Source organism: Mustela nigripes, chromosome 6 (assembly GCF_022355385.1).
Source record: "Mustela nigripes isolate SB6536 chromosome 6, MUSNIG.SB6536, whole genome shotgun sequence".
NCBI lineage: Eukaryota > Metazoa > Chordata > Mammalia > Carnivora > Mustelidae > Mustela > Mustela nigripes.
Genome location: NC_081562.1, coordinates 90751298 through 90771983, shown reverse-complemented (window position 1 = coordinate 90771983; position 20686 = coordinate 90751298). Strand labels below are relative to the sequence as shown.

The 20686-nt window shown below is 34.9% G+C and overlaps 1 protein-coding gene and 1 pseudogene across 1 annotated transcript; both read right to left on the bottom strand.

Moving 5' to 3' along the window:
• Nucleotides 1-412: 412 nt before the first annotated feature.
• On the bottom strand, nt 413-1344 carry LOC132020369 (olfactory receptor 6C68-like; annotated as a pseudogene).
• A 12946-nt stretch (nt 1345-14290) lies between these two features.
• Nucleotides 14291-15229, bottom strand: LOC132020772 (olfactory receptor 6C2-like). Its single transcript, XM_059404918.1, has one exon. It carries the CDS (start codon nt 15227-15229, stop codon nt 14291-14293), a length of 939 nt encoding a protein of 312 aa, XP_059260901.1.
• Between the last annotated feature and the right edge of the window lie 5457 nt (nt 15230-20686).

Sequence of the window (20686 nt, the reverse complement as noted above, 5' to 3'; positions counted from 1 at the left end):
TGCATTTTAAATTATGTGATTATTTATCCATTTTAGACATTTTAACTAAAATTACTCTTATTACATGTGTTTAGATATTATTGTGTATATTGAAGAGCTACAAACAATTTTACCGTATATTTTCCTGAGGAATAACTCTTACTATGTATTGTAACAAAATCATGCACTTAATTTCTCTTCAGAATAGCTTTTTAGAAATTGATATGCAAAACTATCAAATATTGGTTTGAAAATTCAAAACACAAGAATGGCATGAGCAGGGCTCAATGGAAGGTTGGTTAAAAAAGTGTTGAGAAAATTAATGTAATGGAAATATATGTTATTAAGAAATAAGATTATAGACTTCAAAATAAAATGCCTGTGGACATTTATTCTTGTTTTTGAAATATTTTAATAATAATATTTCTTTTATTTAATTGAGAGCAAGGCAAATTCTTTTGACTGAGTCCTCAAAGGCTTTCTTAACTTGATTGTTTCTCAAAGTATAAATAAATGGGTTCAGTGTAGGTGAAATAGAGAAAATGAGCAGTGAAACCACTTTATTAATGGTCACTTTTTCCTTTGCTGTATGATTCATATAGATGAAAATGCATGTGCCATAGGTGATGGAGACCACAATCATGTGGGAAGAACAGGTTGAAAGGGCCTTTTTCCTTTGTTGAACAGAACGAATCTAAAAATTGTCTTGATGATATAAGTATATGACAGAACCACACATCTAAGTGTCATATTCAAGGTCAGTGCAGCACAGATTGTAACTGTCCATTCCGTGAACCATGTATCTGAACATGAGATTTTCACTAAGGGAAATGCATCACAGCCAAAATGATCAATTATATTAGAGTCACAAAATTTTAGATTTAAACCCAGGCTAAGTGGTGGGATTATTATACATAAACCAGCCATCCAAGAACATATGACGAGAGTCCTGCAGGCCCTGTTGCTCATGAGGTTCACATAATACAAGGGTTTGCTGATGACCACATAGTCGTCATAGGACATGGAGGCTAGCATAAAAAACTCTGATACCCCACAGAGGTCAGTAAAAAGCTCTTGGATTACACAAGCATTATAGGTAATAACGTTGTCACCTGTTGCTATGCTATACAGATATCTGGGAATAATGGCAGATATGAATGAGATATCCAAGAAGGAGAAATTTTTTAAGAAAAAGTACATGGGTGTTTTAAGGTGGGAATCCACAAAAGTGAGTATAATGATGGTCAAGTTTCCAGTTACACTCAGTGTGTAGGTGAGAAAGAGAAAGATAAAAATCAGAACTTGTAGCTCAGGGTCATCCGTAAGTCCCAGCAGAATGAATGTTGTTATTGTGCCGTTTCTCATCACTGAGTTCTGACTTCTCTCCAATCTGCATGTGATATTCAGATAAATGTTCTCATTGATTATAGATTATTTTAACTGTTCTAAAATATAATATATTCAAGCCTTTATATTTCATTATGTTTTTAACATAAATATATATTATATGTATACTTACATTTTATGCCTATCCTGTACTTAGGATTTTCCCATGTGACCAAGTGGATTACTGAGGGAGTATCATTTTAAGGGTAAAAAAGTTCTTTCCTATTGAGAAACTGAGTCACAAAATTTCATGCTCGATTTCATGTCTTTTCTTGACACTTTGGGTCTTTTTAGAAAAACAGTGCTAATATAACTTGGGTTCACTATTTAGACACTAGAGCAAAACTAGAGGCCTTTAGGGACACCCAAGTGGCTCAGTAGGTTGGGCATCTACCTTCAGCTCACGTCATGATCCAAGGATCCTGGGATCAAGTCCTGCATTGGGCTTCTTACTCAGCAGGGAGTCTCCTCCTGCCTCTCACCCTGCTTTTGCTCTCTCTGTCTGACAAATAAATAAATAAATAATATCTTTAAAAACAAAACAAAACTGGAGGTCTTTGTTCCAAAAGAAGATTTTTGTTCCTTGGTGTGTTTAAAAAGTCATATTTTTATAAAGGTATTTAAGTCTTCATATTCACTGACATGTCTGGGATTGCATAGAACTCTCTTTGCTTACTTTCTCCAACAACTTAGACAGACTTGGTAAGGGGCTTAATGCTGTTAGAAGCTTCTAAATATGTTCTTATGATCTCCATCATTGAAAAAAAAAAAAATTACTCTAAGGTCTGAGGAATTCTCTCCACTGGTGGTTAAGTGAGCTTAATTCTTATGAACAACTTCACAACCTGCTGATTTCCCTACCTCCTGCTACAGAGCCTAGCTATTTATCTTTCTGAATATTTGCATTACTAGCTGAATTTGTGTTACCTTTACTGTTGATACAAGTGATGACTGCCTTCTCTTCCCTCTCTCATCTTCCAGTGAATGAATTATTTTATTTTCATTGATGTCATACCTATAGGGACTCAGATAAGTCCAATACACAATCAAGATCTTAAACATTGAGGTTTTCTGGCATACCGAGATTCTTTGTGTTATGAGCAAATTCACTTTATTATTTAATTTACTGTGTTCTCTTCTTACTGAGATTGGGGTAGAATTGTTTGTTGCAGAATTGTTTGGGACTATTTGCCTTATTAACAGTGTTTCTAATATATAGAAAAATTGCTGATGATCAAGGTTTACTCAAAAGTTAGAATCTTCCTAGGAAATTTAGTTTTTTATTCAACCACTATCAAATAGTTCTATCAAATGGAGATGCAAAAGGAATATTTTATATTTATATACTTACAGCCCACCCACTTTCCTTTCATGTTTTCTCTGAATCTCTGAGATAATGTGTATTATAGTGAAATCTTACTCAGCCCCCAAATGTTGAACATTATCCAATTTTCAAAATATAGTCATTTTTCCCCCAAGATATTATAACCTACTTTATGATGGAAGTTAGTAAGTTGACACAAAAGTGTAACTAACTGATTTTGTTTATTCTGTCTTTCTAATGAGTTTTCAAAATGAGCGCAGGACTCTGTCATGAGATGCTGTTGTTTCAGTCCTTATGGTGTTCTTTTCAGGGATGGGAAGAGGAATATGAGTGCATGCTAATTTACTTCTACATATAGGAAGACAATTTATTTTATTTTATATTTTATTATTTTTTTCAGTGTTCCAAGATGAATTGTTTATGCATCATACCCACTGCTCCATACAATACATGCCCTCAATAATACCCACTACCAGGCTCACCTAACCCACCTCCCCTCCAAAATCCTCAGTTTGTTTCTCAGAGTCTACAGTCTCTCATAGTTCGTCTCCCCCTCCAATTTCCCCCAATTCACTTATCCTTTCCTTCGTATAGGAAGACACTTTATTTTAAATTTGAGGTTGGATATCTATTCAAAATACCCTAAATACTTCTTACATTAAGTTAGATACAATTTGTTTATGTATCTTATGCATACAATGCTCCAAGCAATGAAATTTATCTACACAAGGGAAAGTCATTCTAAAAAATTAACGTCTCATGCAAATATCTTAGATACATTGAAAATATTAAAATTATCACTGCAAATCTATTTTCTTTCTTAGAGGTAAATATAACCTAGATCCTATGAAGGGAACCACAGTCAGAGAGACAAACTTTATTGTACTTACTTTTCTGTTAGTAGATCAGAGCTTCTGTTGTTTGCTTTACCATAGCCAATATCAAGACCACAATGTTAAAAGTCATATTTTTATAAAGGTATTTAAGTCTTCATATTCACTGACATGTCTGGGATTGCATAGAACTCTCTTGCTTACCTTCTCCAACAACTTCAACAGATTTGGTAATGGGCTTAATGCTGTTAGAAGCTTCTAAATATTTTCTTACGATCTCCATCATTGAAAAGAAAATAAATTACTCTAAGGTCTGAGGAACTCTCTCCACTGGTGGGAGAAATGAATTTTAAATCATAACGGCAGAGAAAAATGCTTACACCATGTCAAATGTGGCTTATCTTTTTAATTTCCAGAAAATGTTAAGAATGAAAAAAGAATGGTCCTTGGGGACCTACAGCCAAGAGTCATTGATTTTCTGAGTAATGAAGTTTGGCAAAAACACAAGTAACACTGGCTTCAGTGGGGACTGTGCCTTTGGAGATAGGAGGATTTTTAGAGCATCATTTGACACAGGTCAGGAGGGCAACTGTATCATTTAAGTTACATAGTTAATTTGTTTTAAACTTTCACCCACTAAGGCATTTGGAAAATTATAATCCCTTAGTTATGAATGAAGTCCTTTATTATATAAATGTTTTATTATCATTGGCTAATTTTAATCAGATAAGCACAAGGAAAAGTTTATGTAATTATATAAGGCTACTGCTTGCATTATAGAACTTACCTTTTCAGATTTTCTTTTCCAAATATATCAACTGCATTATAAGTATTAGTTATGAATGCATAAAGATTTTTGGTCATATTTTATAATTGGATACAAAACATATGCTTCATGGTTGCATAGTAACACAGATATACTTAATGCCACTAATTTTACACTTCAAAATGGTCAAAATGGTAAATTTTATGTTATGTATATTTTACCACAATAAAAACATATGCTTTCATATATTTAAACATTTATTAATTTATTCCATGATATACCTTTGTTTTTTCCAATTATTCAGTATTAATAATGTTGGCTGTATGAATATCTTGGCAATTTTAAACCAATGCATGAATTAAATGTACAGTGTTCTTTATTTTCCATAGTTATCAACTATTCTATCAAAAGCATTTTCATACAAATATTTTTGCATGTGTGATAATGATTGGTGGAGTGAAATTTCTAGATAAAAATATTATTCTGCTTTTAGAAAATTTATATAATCAGAGCTATAAGATTGTTTTGGATCAAATATGTGTCACCATAATTAGGTTTTAGTGTACATTGTTTTTATTTTTATGCTTATTTGTATCTTGCTCTTTTAAATAAGTTAAATATGAATTTTAAGATTTTAGTAAGTCTTTAAAAGTGTCATTGCTGATTTTTGGCATATAGTTCATGGTTTTATAGAGTCAAATCTATCTTTTTTTGTTTTTTAGTTTTTAAACAGCATTATTGAGATATAATTGACATTCAATAAGCTGTACACATTTAAAGTGTACAATTTTAGAAGTTTTGACATATTGTATGTTCCCAAGAAAATAACACCATAATCACAATCATAAATATATCAATTATTTCTCAAAATTTTCTTGTGCCCCTTTTAAAATCCTTTCTTCTTGGTTCCCACCTCCCTACTCTTACTGCTGCTATTTATAGCCAACCATTTTTCATCTGGCTTATTTTATTCAGCATGAGTTTTTGAGATTCATCCACATTATTATGTGTATTTATAAGTCACTCCTTTTATTTCTGAGAAAAATTCCATTTGTGGATATATCATAATTTGCTTATTATTCACCTGATATAAGATATTTTGTCATTTTAATTTTAAGGCACTTACAAATAAACCTATTATGAACCTTCATGCACAAATCTCTCTAATGACATATCCTTTCATTTCATTGTAGGTTGGATAAACACCTAGGAGTGGATTGGCTGGGGCATACGGAAAGTATATATGTAAATTTTTAAGAAACCAGTTTTCTAAAGCAGTCACATGATTTTACAGTCCCACCAGTGGTGTAGGATTCTTTTCCTCCCTTCCTTCCTTCCTTCCTTCCTCTTTCTTTCTTTCTTTCTTTATTTCTTTCTTCTTTCTTCCTTCCTTCCTTTCTTTCTTTCTTTCTTATTTATTTATTGGAGAGAGAGAGAGAGACAGACAGTAAGAGAGAGCCAGAGCAGGGAGGAGAGGGAGAGAGCCCAATGTGGGGAGTTATTCCAGCACTCTGGGGTCATGACCTGAGCTGAAGGCCGAAACTTAACTGACTGAGCCACCCCGGCACTCAATATGGTCCCCTTATTCTGTATGATCAATTTTTATACTTTTAGACATTCTAGTAGGTGTTGTGGTATTTCATTGTGATTTTAATCTTTGTACACCCAATAGCTCATGTGTTCATTATCTTTTGGTGCATTTAGTTGCCATCTATATATCTTGTTTGGTAAGGTATCTGTTTAAATCATTTGCCTATTTTTAAATTGGGTTGTGAGTTTTCTTATTTTTTTATTAACATATAATATATTATTTGTTTCAGGGGTACAGATCTGTGATTCATTAGTCTTACACAATTCACAGCACTCCCATAGCACATACCCTCCTCAATACTTTTTTAAATTTTTAAATTTTTTTTAGGGGGCAGTTCCCTTGTTGAGATATAACATGAGGGCTGGGTGAATGTTCATGTTCAGTTTTGCATTAAGCCCTGCCAATACCAATACCAGCCTGGTAAAATTTGTGCACTGAGTCATATTGCCCTATTGCTGATGAATGGAATTTCAGGTCCTATCTCAGCCCACTGATACCTTTCCAGTGAAAGAAGGGCAGTGACTCATACAGCCTCATTGCTTGAATAGGGATTGATGATTACGTCCCTGCCAGGCCTCACTGCTATCAGCCAAGGGTGTGGGGAGGTACAGCTCCTACCACTTTGTTGCTCTAGGCCCCTAGTAATGTTCTGCTGATAGAAGAAAGCTCTTTAGGGTGCCTGGGTGGCTCAGTGGGTTAAGCCGCTGCCTTCGGCTCAGGTCATGATCTCAGGGTCCTGGGATCGAGGCCCGCATCGGGCTCTCTGCTCAGCAGGGAGCCTGCTTCCCTCTCTCTATCTCTCTCTCTCTGCCTGCCTCTCCATCTACTTGTGATTTCTCTCTGTCAAATAAATAAATAAATAAAATATTTAAAAAAATAGAAAGCTCTTTATAAGCATTAGGTCATATTTTTACAGCTCTGTGGCACAGCTGTAATTATTATTACTGTTTGCAGATAAAGAAATCAAACTATTAGAGCCCTGCAACTTGTGTAGTGTGGTGCTTCTGGGAAGTGGTGAAGTTTGGATTGAAATGAAGATTTCTGACTCTAGTGGTTGTTCTCTAGTTTTCATCACTGTATGGTTGTATTTCATGGTTGTATATGGAAGCTGTTGAATGTTAGGTACACAGAGTAAAGCAAGGCCCAGTGGTAGTGATCTCCCTTTGCTCCCCTGAAAGCAGAAGTGTTTAGTTTATGGGGGTAAAGTAAATATTTCTGATAAAATTCCACTTATAATAATTAATACTGATATATTAAATTCTCTATAACAGGTTTGTTATTCTTTTTCTTCACAACTCATAGGACAGTATAGCTGTTATTAATTGGTGCTGTAAGACTCAAGTATTGTTTTGGGGTGCCTGGGTGGCTCAGTTTTTTGTGTCTGCTTTCAGCTCTGGTCATGATCCCAGAGTCCTGCGATTAAGCTTGCATTGGGCTTCCTGCTCAGTGGGGACCCTGCTTCTCTCTCTCCCTCTGCCTGCCTCTCTGCCCCCTTGTGCTCTTTCTATCAGATGAATAAATAAAATCTTTAAAAAACACACTCAAGTATTGTTTGGAGGATAGTTGTGCTTATTTTCTTATAGGGTTAAACACATGGTAAAATCAGAAAGGATCCATACTATTGTATATTGTCAAAAACAAAACAAAACAAATCTGGACTTAGTAAGGAGAGAGTTTATTCTAAAAAGATTATTTTAAGTATGAAAGCATACTGCAATAGGGGTAACTATTGCGATAGGAAGAATATTATAACCATAAGATTTGCAAGTGTCTCAAAGGTAGAGAAAAGAAGCTTTTCTAGTACACAGAGGAAACCCACAAGCAAGATGTGGGAAAGTGGGGTGATAGGTATGGGGAGATGGGAAGAAAAGTTGGCTATCTGATTAGGCATAGATTGGGAAATGACCAAAGAAAGATTTCCCAAGGAAGTGACAGTTATGCTGAACTCTGAAGGTTGGATAAGAATTATCTAAAGTACCAGCAGAATACTAAAAACAAACAAACAAACAAACAAACAAACATAAAACCATTTCTAGAATGAAAAAACATTTTTAAGGCATTGTGATAGTCACTCCAACAATCAGCAGCCCTTACTCTATCAGCTTAGCAGCTATTAACTTTGAGGAAAAATACTCCACCAGCAACAATATTATAATTCACTGAAAACTAAATGGTTAGCTTTTTATTAGAACAATAAAGTGCTTTATTTATTTACTTAAAATTTTCAGGATTTTTTTTAATTTTTAAAATTTTTTTATTTTTCGAATTTTTTTTCAGAGTTCCAGAATTCATTGTTTATGCACCACACCCAGTGCTCCATGCAATATGTGCCCTCCATAATAGCCACCACCAGGGTCACCCAACCTCCCACCGTCCACCCCTCTAAAACCCTCAGATTGTTTTTCAGAGTCCACAGTCTCTCATGGTTCATCTCCCCCTTCAATTTTCCTCAACTCCTTTCTCCTCTCTAACTCCTCATGTCCTCCATGCTATTTGTTATGCTCCACAAATAAGTGAAACCATATAATTGTCTCTCTCTGCTTGACTTATTTCACTCAGCATCATCTCTTCCAGTCCCATCTAAGTTGCTACAAAAGTTGGGTATTCACCTTTCTGAAGGAGGCATAATACTCCATAGTGTATATGGACCACATCTTCCTTATCCATTCATCTGTTGAAGGGCATCTTGGTTCTTTCCACAGTTTGGCGACTGTGGCCATTGCTGCTATGAACATTGGGGTACAGATGGCCCTTCTTTTCACTATGTTTGTATCTTTGGGGTAAATACCCAGTATTGCAATTGCAGGGCCATAGGGAAGCTCTATTTTTAATTTCTTAAGGAATCTCCACACTGTTTTCCAAAGTGGCCGTACCAACTTCCCTTCCCACCAATAGTGTAAGAGGGTTCCCCTTTCTCCACATCCTCTCCAACACACGTTGTTTCCTGTCTGGCTAATTTTGGTCATTCTAACTGGTGTAAGGTGGTATCCCAATGTGGTTTTGATTTGAATCTCCCTGATGGCTGGTGATGATGAACATTTTTTCATATGTCTGTTAGCCACTTGTATGTCTTCTTTGGAGAAGTGTCTGTTCATGTCTTCTGCCCATTTTTTGACATTATTATCTGTTTTGTGTGTGTTGAGTTTGAGGAGTTCTTTATAGATCCTGGATATCAGCCTTTTGTCTGTACTGTCATTTGCAAATATCTTCTCCCATTCCGTGGGTTGCCTCTTTGTTTTGTTGACTGTTTCCTTTGCTGTGCAGAAGCTTTTGATCTTGATGAAGTCCCAAAAGTTTATTTTCATTTTTGTTTCCTTTGCCTTTGAGACATGTCTTGAAAGAAGTTGCTGTGGCCAGTTGTGAAGAGGTTACGCCTATATTCTTCTCTAGGATTCTGATGGATTCCAGCCTCATATTGACGTCTTTTATCCATTTTGAGTTTATCTTTGTGTACAGTGTAAGAGAATGATTGAGTTTCATTCTTCTACACATAGCTGTCCAATTTTCCCAGCACCATTTATGGAAGAGACTGTCTTTTTTCCACTGTATATTTTTCCTGCTTTGTTGAAGATTATTTGACCCTGGAGTTGAGGGCTCATATCTGGGCTCTATACTCTGTTCCACTGGTCTATGTGTCTGTTTTTATGTCAGTACCATATTTTTTAAAAATTTCTTTTCAGTGTTCTAGAATTCATTGTTTATGCATCATACCCAGTGCTCTATGCAATACATGACCTCCATAATACCCACCACCAGGCTTACCCAACCTCCCACCCCCTGGCCCTCTAAAACCCTCAGTTAATTCCTCAGAGTCCACAGTCTCTCATGGTTTGTCTCCCCCTCCGATTTCCCCCAACTCACTTCTCCTCTCCATTTCCCAATGTCCTCCATGTTATTCCTTATGCTCCACAAATAAGTGAAACCTTATAATACTTGAATCTCTCTGCTTGACCTATTTCACTCAGTATAATCTCTTCCAGTCCCATCCATGTTGATATAAAAGTTGGGTATTCATCCTTTCTGATGGAGGCATAATACTTCATAGTATATAGGATTTATGTATTTTAAGAGAAAGTGAGAGAGGAAGTGGGAGATGGGGGAAAAGCAGAGGGAGAAAGAGAGGCTCTCAAGAAGACTACCCATTGAATGCTGAGCCCAATGTAGGTCTTGGTCATATCACTCCAAGATCATGACCTGAGTTGAAATCAAGACCTGGACACTTACCTGGATGAGTCACCCAAGAGCCTCTTACTTATTTATTTTAAAGTTTTTTATATGAGTACAGTTGACACACAATATCACATTAGTTTCAGATGTACCAAACTGATACAATTATTTGAAATTCTTTGGGTCAATTAGTATTACATATTTGACCCATTCTCTGATCTGATTACTTACATAGCAACTAATTCAAGTACTCCCCATCTTCAATCATTGCTGAATTAAAAGCATTTGCTTTAGAGGCCTCAGTTAGATGGCTACATGGAGTTTCACTTTGTTGCCTTAAAAAGTTTCCTTCTTAATAATTAGAAAGGACAGATATCATCTTCCAATTTGTACCTAGTTCCATAGTTTTGCCTAAAGAATATTGAAAAGCAAAATGAGAGTAAGAACAGGTCACAGTTGACCTTGGCACTGTCAATATCAGGTTAAGGGACAACACAGCATTTCCATCGGTGGTATAGAAAGGAACTGGATCTGCAGCTCAGACACATCTCCTCTATTCCCATCACCACAATTCCAGATAAGTAACTCATCCCAAGGCACCTCATTCAGCCTGCATGTACTGAAGATGGTATCTTTTCTTAAAACAAAACAAAACAAAACAAAACCACACACACACACACCATTTTCTCCCCGCTGTTAATTATTTGCATTATTAAGAACACTGTCATGAAATTGACATTGACATTAAGATACAAGAGATTAAAAATAGACTTTACATTAAAATGTAAATGACTATTAGAGAGTAAGATCACCCACTGGTAAAATGTCAGCAAACGAATCTCTCAATGGAGATAAAATTTACACATTTTATGCATAGTTTTTGTTAATTTTTAATTTTTATTTTTTGCATAGTTCTTGCTTAAAGTGAGGGTGAAATTGTGGCAGAGGATGCTTAAGAGTGTCCTCCTAAATTCCATGATGATCTTCATTCTAGATGATCTTCATTGTATTGGTATATTAAAAACAGGTTGTCAGTGACTGTCATGTATTTGTCACTCATCCTGAAAAGTCACACTTCATTAATGGTTGTCAAAACCTTTCATAAATTATTAAAATAACACATCATATCCATTATTTTGTTTTAGACACTTTCCTGAGAGAAAACATCATTCTAGAGTTCAAGGAAGAAAAAAAAGCCAAAAAAACACTTGTCTGATAGTCATGATCTCAGATGTTTAGTGAACCCTAAAGTTGCAAAGGGTGAAAAAGTCATCCAGGAATGTCTTATCATGGAGATTTGTGGGTGGGCTCTGATTGCTCATTCTGTGAATACAGACTTACACAGAGAGCTTAGCAATTGCAATTCTCACTAAGTGATCTACCATCTACGTAAGATGAAGAGTTTTTCAGCAGGAAGCCTGCCTCCTTGTGAGCCCAGGAGAAATTTTCTTTACCTTGTTAACTACAGAGCTTATAATAGTTTAAATGGGTATGTAAGGATCTCTGTTTCTGTAAAAATTGATATTCTGATATTTCTAGCACAGGAAAATATTTCTGAATTGGTAAAATTGACCCAATTTTCATTTAAGTGAAATAAACATATATGTCCTTGGTGGTTATTACTAAACATTACTAATGTATCTCTCATGTAAGATTTTGGAAATACAGAGTGGAACAGACAGAGCTGAGGAAAATATCCTGAGACACAGATATAAATAACAATAACATCAGAAAGAGGCCAGGTATGCAATAATAAGTAGCAGATTACAAGGCAAATGCAACTTTCTTTTCTTTTATTTCAACATCATTTTAAGTATTTGTAAGATTATAAGGACAATTTTTCTAATATATTAATCCTGTAAAATGTATAATTAGTGCTTAGTGTAAATGTAACTATCCAAATAATAAAAAATAAAAAAATCTCTTAAGAAAAGGCAAAATGATTGCTCTTGATAGTTTTCAGAAATACCTCCCAGATTTTTATGATTCTTCTGCTCTTATATTTCATGGCCTTTCTATTTCTATTTTTATTGTTAATTGATTATTTTTTATATATAGGTGTCTTTTCTTTCCTGATTTATTAGGCATAATTGGCAAATAAAATCAAATATAATGATTTAATACACACATACATTGTGAGATAAATACCACAATCAAGTGAATTAACACATCCATCACCTTATATGTATATAATTTTTAATTTTGTGGTGAGAATGCTTAAGATTTCCCAGCCAATTTCAAGTATATAATACAGTATTATTAATTATTATTCACATTGTAGTATGAGCCTCACAACTTATTCATCCCCTTCAGAATATTTTGAATTCTACTTCACATAACTCATAGATTTCCATTTCTTTGTTCTCAGTACTGGAAACAGTACTTTGTTCTCAGTACTGTGCTTCCCTGATGGTGTCATATGGCTTTACCTTCTCATGTTCCTACTGGTTTTGCACTGATGTCTACAAATTTGAGGCAGCATTTGCCTCTTGCAGCTTTTTCAAACTGGCTTTGGTGGGACAAGACTTGAGTCTCCAAATGAGTGTGAGGGTGCCCACTAGGTGGGGAGCAGTGTTTCTACTTCTAGGGAGGGAGCAGTAGTGCCCCAGTGGGCTGGGCATAAAACAGTGCAATCTAGTCATAACTGCATTTTAGGCCCCAGGGTTGGAGTGTAGAATGGTGACAGCCTGGCCTTAGTAGTGTTGGGTCAAAGCTGTGACCAAGGACTCGGGGGCAGGGCATATGGTAGCAGAAAGGAAGACATGACCTGGTGAAGTCCCCTTAAAAGTGATTAACTAATGACAGATCTTCACAGAAACATACTTTCAAAGAATAGATGAGGAAAGATCAATTATTAAGATGTCACTAAAGAATTACTAGTGAAATATCAATTGTAATGTGTGAGAAAGCCACTTTAGCTCAACATGCACATCTTAAAATGTTCATTCAGATTTATTCAATTTATCCTAGCTTGTAAGATTTTGAAATGTAGTGAGGATTGTGATTTAGAATGGCAAACCTTTGTACAGGGGACTAAATTTAAGCTTAGGGAATCTGCAAGAGATTGAGGGACTACATCTATTTGCACAATCTCTTGTAGAGTATATGGAATATATTCCTTCTGATACAGTTACATATTTTACTCTTACCAATGTATACAAAGGGTCAAGAAAAACAAAATATTATATAGACATATTATACTCCATAATGCTCTCAATGCAATGGTCTCCTTGAAAATTGGAAAGGGCAGTTAAACACTAGTTATTTTAAAAAAGTGGTTGACAAAACTTAAATAAAAATAAAATTTTAAAAAAATATTTGTCTCCTCACAGTGAAGATGAGAGGAAATAATATGGGGACTTAGCTGGAAATGTATATGGGATCAGGAGATGTGAAAGAGGGGTGGGTAGTATTATAACTTAACAACTTTGTATATATTATTATTATTTTTTGTATATATTATTTTTAGTACTATTTTCCTCATATGGTTGTTCTGGGCTAGATTTGAATTTACAGGTGTCTGAGGAAGATGATGCCAATAGTCAAGACATAATATTCATACCATTAAATTCAACAGTACATACTTCTCACGATTCTTTAGTAGAGGTCATAATTTCATCCATTTAGCTAAAATAGAGGTAGCTATGAATGTGGTTCCCTTAACTAGTGACAGGGATAGTTCTGTAATATTTTACCTGTCCAGTCTGGTGACAACTGAGTTGAGGTGGGGCAAGGAAGGAGTTTATCAAGTTTTCTGTGACTGCCTATCTTTGGATGAAGACTATAACTGAGATGGAAAATCAGCTTCATTCATCACCAATGTGAAAATTCCAAAATCATTAGGTGAGGGAAAAAGCACTGGTGAATCACATATTAGATATTTTATCGGCCAGGTTTACAAATGGTGCACATCACTTCCACATCCATTCTGTTAACTATAACAGAGGCTACATAGTCACACCTGACAGTGTAGAAATATGGAAAAAAAAAAAGTAGTCTACTGTGTTTCCAGGGATAATATCCAACATGTCTGGCAAACATCAATTTCTGTCAGACACTAAGAGCAAATAGGCACAGAGTTTAGTTTTAGCAGAGAGTAAAAAAGTGGAATAGTGCTCAGAGTAATCTGTTTAAAAAGAAAGTGAGAGTGTCCATATGACTGGAGAGTAAATGATATACAGATGAACTGTTTTAGAAGCCTCTTTGTCCTTCCTTTCAGCTGGATTCATAGACTCATTTCTCCTTTACATCTTTGAGAGGAATGCAATCTTTTTAATTGAGTCATGGAAAGCTTGCTTCACTTGCTTGTTTCTCAGTGTGTAAATAAAGGGATTCAACATTGGTGAGACAGAAGTAATAAGAAGTGAAATCCCTTTATTAATAGCTACTTCATCCTTGGCTGAAGGTTTGACATAAATGAAGATGCAGCTGCCATAAGTAATGGAAACAACAATCATGTGGGAAGAACAAGTGGAAAAGGCCTTTTTCCTTTGCTGGACAGAGGGAAACCTTAGAATGGTCCCAATGATATAAATGTAGGAAAGAACTATACACATGAGGGTGATGATGAAGGTCAACACAGCACAGACGATAACCATCTGTTCTATCAACCATGTGTCTGAGCAAGAGATCTTCAGGAGAGGAGATGCATCACAACAAAAATGATCAATGATGTTTGAATCACAGAATTCCAGGCCCAAACCTAGACTAATTGGTGGGAGAATGATGATCAGTGCTGCTACCCAACAGAAGAGGATGAAGTTCTTGCAGACTCTATTGCTCATGATGGTCAGGTAATGTAGGGGTTTGCAGATGGCTACATAGCGGTCATAGGACATGGTGGCCAAGAGAAAAAATTCTGTTACTGCAAAGAGGTCTGTAAACAACAGTTGACTGGCACAACCACTATAGGTAATGGACTTGTCCCCAGATGATATGCTATATAAGAATCTGGGGACACAAGAAGTTGTGAATGAAATTTCTAAGAAGGAGAAATTTTGGAGGAAAAGATACATTGGTGTTTTAAGGTGGGAATCAATCAGAGTGAGGGTGATGATGGTTAGGTTTCCAGATATACTCAGCATGTAGGAAAGAAACAGAAAGATAAAGAGCAAAATTTTCAGTCGAGGGTCCTCTGTCAGTCCCAACAAAATGAAAGTTGGTAGTGCTGTTTGGTTTTTCATCCTTACTACTGTTTTTTGCCCAATCTGCTTGAAACAATAAAGAAGGTTATATGAAAAACTCCACAAAGTCCTGGCCAGTGTCTAACTTTAACAGAAGTAAATCTGAGAGTGATTCCTATACATCTGGTTAGTTGAGAAGTGAGCACATAACACATGATGATGTTTGAATACCTCTTGGAGTCACACAAACTGACTATTCACATTTGAATCACATATTTATTTTCTGCTGCTGCTTCTAATAAATCTACAACAGCTATACTTGGTGTCAGTTCAATGTATCATCTTATAAACATCATTGAAAAAAAATCTTATCTCCGTAAGTTGCTTTTGAATCAACAATTCTGCTCTCCCCAAATTTTCTATCTGCAGACATGCTTCCCATAGAGATGATTTAAAGAAAAACTAACAATGGTCTTTGGCAAGATAATCCCAGTATTAAAGTTTACAGTGTGTTAGTTGTTAAACAAACAATGAGTACTTACTGCATAGTTTACCCTGTGTCAGCTTATCTAGACCATCTTCTTGGAAGTGTGTTTATGACAGTTTTACTGGAAAAAAAAGACATTTTGATTGGCTATATTTTCTTAAAGATTCATTTTAATGTGTTAACAGTCCAATTTTTTCTTCATGTTTTCACCACAGAAATTTTACTTCAAAGGTACACATTTAACATTGTAATATTTACCTTTGGCTGTATTTTCTTTCTACTTTCAGAATAGAATATCTATGTGATATATTATGATGCTTCCTGGGATATCCTTGTGACAAGAAGTATTTTTCTCCAGGTTGCAAGCTGAAGTCTGGGATTGTAATGTCTTATTCAGTACTTTCTTCTAGATTTCTTTAATAATAAAAGTCCTAACACACTCTAACTGCTACTATTTTGTATTCTCTAGATCCTGAGAACTTTTCCCCCTCTTTTTGCTTCAAAGGATTCTCCTTAAGAGCAAATTCTTGATACTAAAATTCTAAACTGAACTTCAATTGTTTCTTTTAAAACACATTTGATATATCGCTCTTTGGATGTGTTGCATAGCAATGTGTTGGATTCAGAATTTATTACAAAGAAGTAAGGGAATGTTAGAAGTATGTTTATAGAGTTGAAGAACCATATCCCTGGTTTTTTTGTTTGTTTTTGACTAGTCTTATTTCAGTTTGAAACACCATCAACCACCTCCTTACAAATGACATTTAGCAATATCAGGTTTAAGAGGTTTTAGCCATTTCTTAATTAAACTTACACACATTTTTGCTTAAATTTCATCTACATAGTAATTGTCTCCTCTGTCCTAGTAACCATTTGTACATCAACTCATCTGAGTATTACAACATTTAAACTTCTCTAGCCAAGGTCACCACTAGCCTCCCTTTTGTTTCACTCATTAAACAAAATTCAGGTTTCACTGAACTCAAACTCTGTGGCATATGAGACTATAAACTGCTAATTTACTCTTTACAGCTTTATTCCCACTATTTCACATTTCCTTGAACTTTTTCCTACTGCTTTGTCTATTTTTTTTCATTCTCTTTCATGGCTTTTTTCCCCCTAATCCCTGTGGTTGTTCATTCATCTGAAATCTCTTTTCTAGAAAATCCTTTCTTTTACTCTCTCTTATAAATGAGGTGATTCTTGTAAGTAAGGTGATTTCAAATAGGCTGGTAATCACCAAATTTATATTGCCAGGGAAAAATACATCTTTACAGGTTCTGATTTCAACATTCAGCTTATTCTGGACATCTAGATCTGACTTAGAGGCGTTGAGTTTACACTCGTCCTTTTTCCTTTTGGGGTGTCTTTAAGCAATTTGCTTAATGTGCAAAATTCAGGTAAAATAATGTTTACATTTTAGGTTTATACTGAGAAATTTAGATAATATACATAAAATATATACAGCTGCATTTGGAATACGGTAAACACTCATTATTATTAACGACACTTAGTATCCTTATTTTCTTATCTTATTCTTACTGAGAGTCCTGTAGATGTGCATATTTCAATATTTAAATATGTCTCTCAGATTTGTATATCCTTTCTTGTCAATCTTAGTCTCATACAAGGACATTCTTTATTGTTCCTTTTTCTTTTCTCCCATTTTTAGTTTAACACTTGGTCTTGACATTTTGGTTTTCTTCTTGCTTCTTTTACTCTCTCACTCAAAATACTAATTTTACTCTGGGTGTCTTTATTTCATAGCTAAAATATTGCAAAAGCATATTAACATATACTTTAACATATGTCTTTGCTTCTCCCTTAAATATTTTAAAAATCAATGCAATCAGAATAATTTTTTTTAAATGCCCAGATATGATTAATTCTCCCTTATGTTTTGTAAAAAAAATGTTTCTGAACTGTTATTAACTGACATTCATCCGATACTAGATGTTTCCTTAAAACTCTTGTTCCATCTCTCAGTTACATGAAAGTTAATTCATTGTGGCTTTACATAATTGAGAAGAGTAGAAGGAATATATTTATGGATTTTAAGTTTCAAATGCATCAAGCATTTCGATTAATGGAATGTTTTCAGGCAATAAATATTTCTTTCAGAGTAGTGACTAAGGACAAGTCTTTTCATTTTTAGAGAATTTATGAAATTTGTTTAGCAGGGGATAAGGAAGTTGGGGAATAGTTAGAAAATTTGATGGTTCTGCATGAGATCTCTATGTTTGGGGCCCTTTGCTATCTTCCAGTGATACAGAGCCAGAATAACAGAAGGAAAGGACATGAGATGCACTTCTTCAGGTTTTTTTTTTTTTTTCCTTGTAGAGATCTAAGGAGGAAAATAATAGGAAGTAATTAGTTGCTCTTTGAACACAGGCTAAAAGGGCTTTAGAAAGTCACATAGTTTTTCCATTTTCAAGACTGGTATAGAATTAGAAGAAGGTTGTTCTCATGCCTAATGGTGACAAGGAAACTAAAATGGAACATTTGATACTTCATACATTTTCCTGAGTTGTAATTTGCTGCAGAAGTACTAAAAGTGTCTTAAAGCTTATACAGAGAACCACTAGACAATAAGAGTAATACAGGAAGGGAAACAAGAGGTCGATCCCAAAGTAGTAGAGACAAAATAGGTATTTGAGGACCTGAAAAGATGATGAATATTTTGGTAATGCCAACTCTGATGGATGCTGATATTTCTTTACCTCTTAATATCAGAAGTGTGCAAATGTAACAGAATTAAGGTGAAGCTGGGTTGAGGGCGGCAATAGATATACGGTAATGATTCATAAGAATGTGATAGACAGATAGATGGTGGAATTAGGTAGAGAGGGAATACACTGATACTAAGTTGAATTAAAAAATAAACTTTTATGTATTGTTTTCAGAGTTTGTAAATGGAATTTTGTAACCCAAGCAGTAATTTATATCCTTTCATCACTCCCTTTTGCCTTCATTATAAAATTTAAGTTTCTTAGTGAGCATATGGATATCTTTCTAATATTTCCAGTATTAATTTATACAGGTGAAAGAATTTCTTGGTCTAGTCTCCTAGTATACTTACACTGGCTACTATCTTACCATCTTAGTATGCATATACCACTATGATAAATAATGGAAAATTACTCAGGCTTAAAAAAGAATGAAATATTTCCATCTGCAGCAGCATGGATGGATCTGTAGGATATAATACTAAATGAAATAAGTCAGTCACGGAAAGACAAATACCATATGATTTCACTCATCTGTGGAATTTAAGAAACAACAAATGAACGAACAGAGAAAAAAAGAGACAAACAAGAAAACAGATTGTTAAATAGAGGGGCTAGACTGGTGGTGACTAGAGGGGAGATCAGTGGAGTCTGGGTGAACTAGATAAAGGGATTAAGAGTATATATTTACCTTGATGAATACTGAGTACCATATCGAATTGTTGAATCATTATGTTGTACACCTGAAACTAATATAACACTTAATTATAGTACAATAAAAAGAAAGATAATATTTCATAGTGACAAAGAGTACATTCTACAAAGTTGGTTTACAATCTACAAAGCTGGTCTACAATCTCCAAAGCTGGTTTCACATCTCCTCATTCAATTTTGTTCAGTTATTTACTAGCAGTTCCCATAAAAGGATACGCTTAAAATTATCTGTGGAAATTCCTATATGCTGATCCTTTTGTCTTTAGTGATTTTTATACTTGTACCCTCTTCCCTCCCTATCCCTCTTTCAAAGTTTTGGTTTAGGTATACATATCACTAGGAATCTATGCATAATCCTTTAAGTTAGAAGTAGCTTTTCCTCTTAATATTTCCACTGTAGTCTATGACTATTTTTATTACCATTATTTTTATTTTTTATTATGTTATGTTAGTCACCACATAGTACGTCATTAGCTTTTGATATATGAATATTCTTATGATAGCTCTTATGACCAACTTGTCAATGTTGACAAATTTTATTTTGAACATTATTGAGAGAAAGAGAGAGTGAGAGAATGAGAGATCAGGCATGTGTGTGGGCATGGAGGGAGGGGTAAAAGGAAAGGGAGAGGTTCTCTCTCCCTCAATCTCAAGCAGGCTCCATGAGGAGGGACTAAAACACATCACACTGAGATCATGGCCTGAGCCAAATCAAGGGTAGAAGACTTAACTGACTGAGCAAGCCAGGCACCCCTTTCCTGAATTTTTTATAAATCTTGTGAATTTTGGTGCCTCTGATAACCTGTTCAATGCTCTGTAAAGAAATACTAAGGACTGAGTTCATTGACACTATAATTTTGAACATGAGGAAATAGGTATGTCAGATTTCTTTCTCAACTATCATTAGGTTATTAATTATATTGACAGTGATTTCCTTTTGTACGAAGAGTCTGTGTCCTTTTTTCCCCTCCAGTCCAAGAAAGAAAAGGTTATCTTTTGGAAAAATTGATTAGTTTTTTATATTAATGGTTTCACTAATTTCTAGCAGTCTGGACCCAACAAGAAACATAGAAGGGCTTTTCTAAAGTCTGGTTAATTGAAGAATGTTAATTCTATCAAGAGAGTAACATAAAACAATGTCAGAGTCCTATAGATAGGAAATTACCTTGGATTGTAGGCATCTCTGCAGAAAAGTAGCACTAATCTATGGTCAGGGGGAGAAATAATTAACTGATAACTAGACACCTTTGTAAACAGGATCATATAGGAATTGAACCCTCTGAACCAAACTGAGAAAATTCCTTAAAGCTCTCAGTGCTTCCTTGTGGCATTCTGTCCCAGATTCTTGGCAGTCAGTCCCAGATTCCCAAAGTCTCCTTTCTTTCTGATCACCAACACCTATCTTTTGTGATCCTGGGATATTAAGTGAATGTCTTGGTAAACTACTCTAATTCAGGTGTATTTTCAGTTTAGTGCAGTTCAAGGAGTATTTGTGTTTATAATTAGCTCATTGTTCGCTAACAACAACATTGCTAATAATGTGGTACTCTGATGAAGGCACAGGTGCATCTTGGTATAAATATATATTGA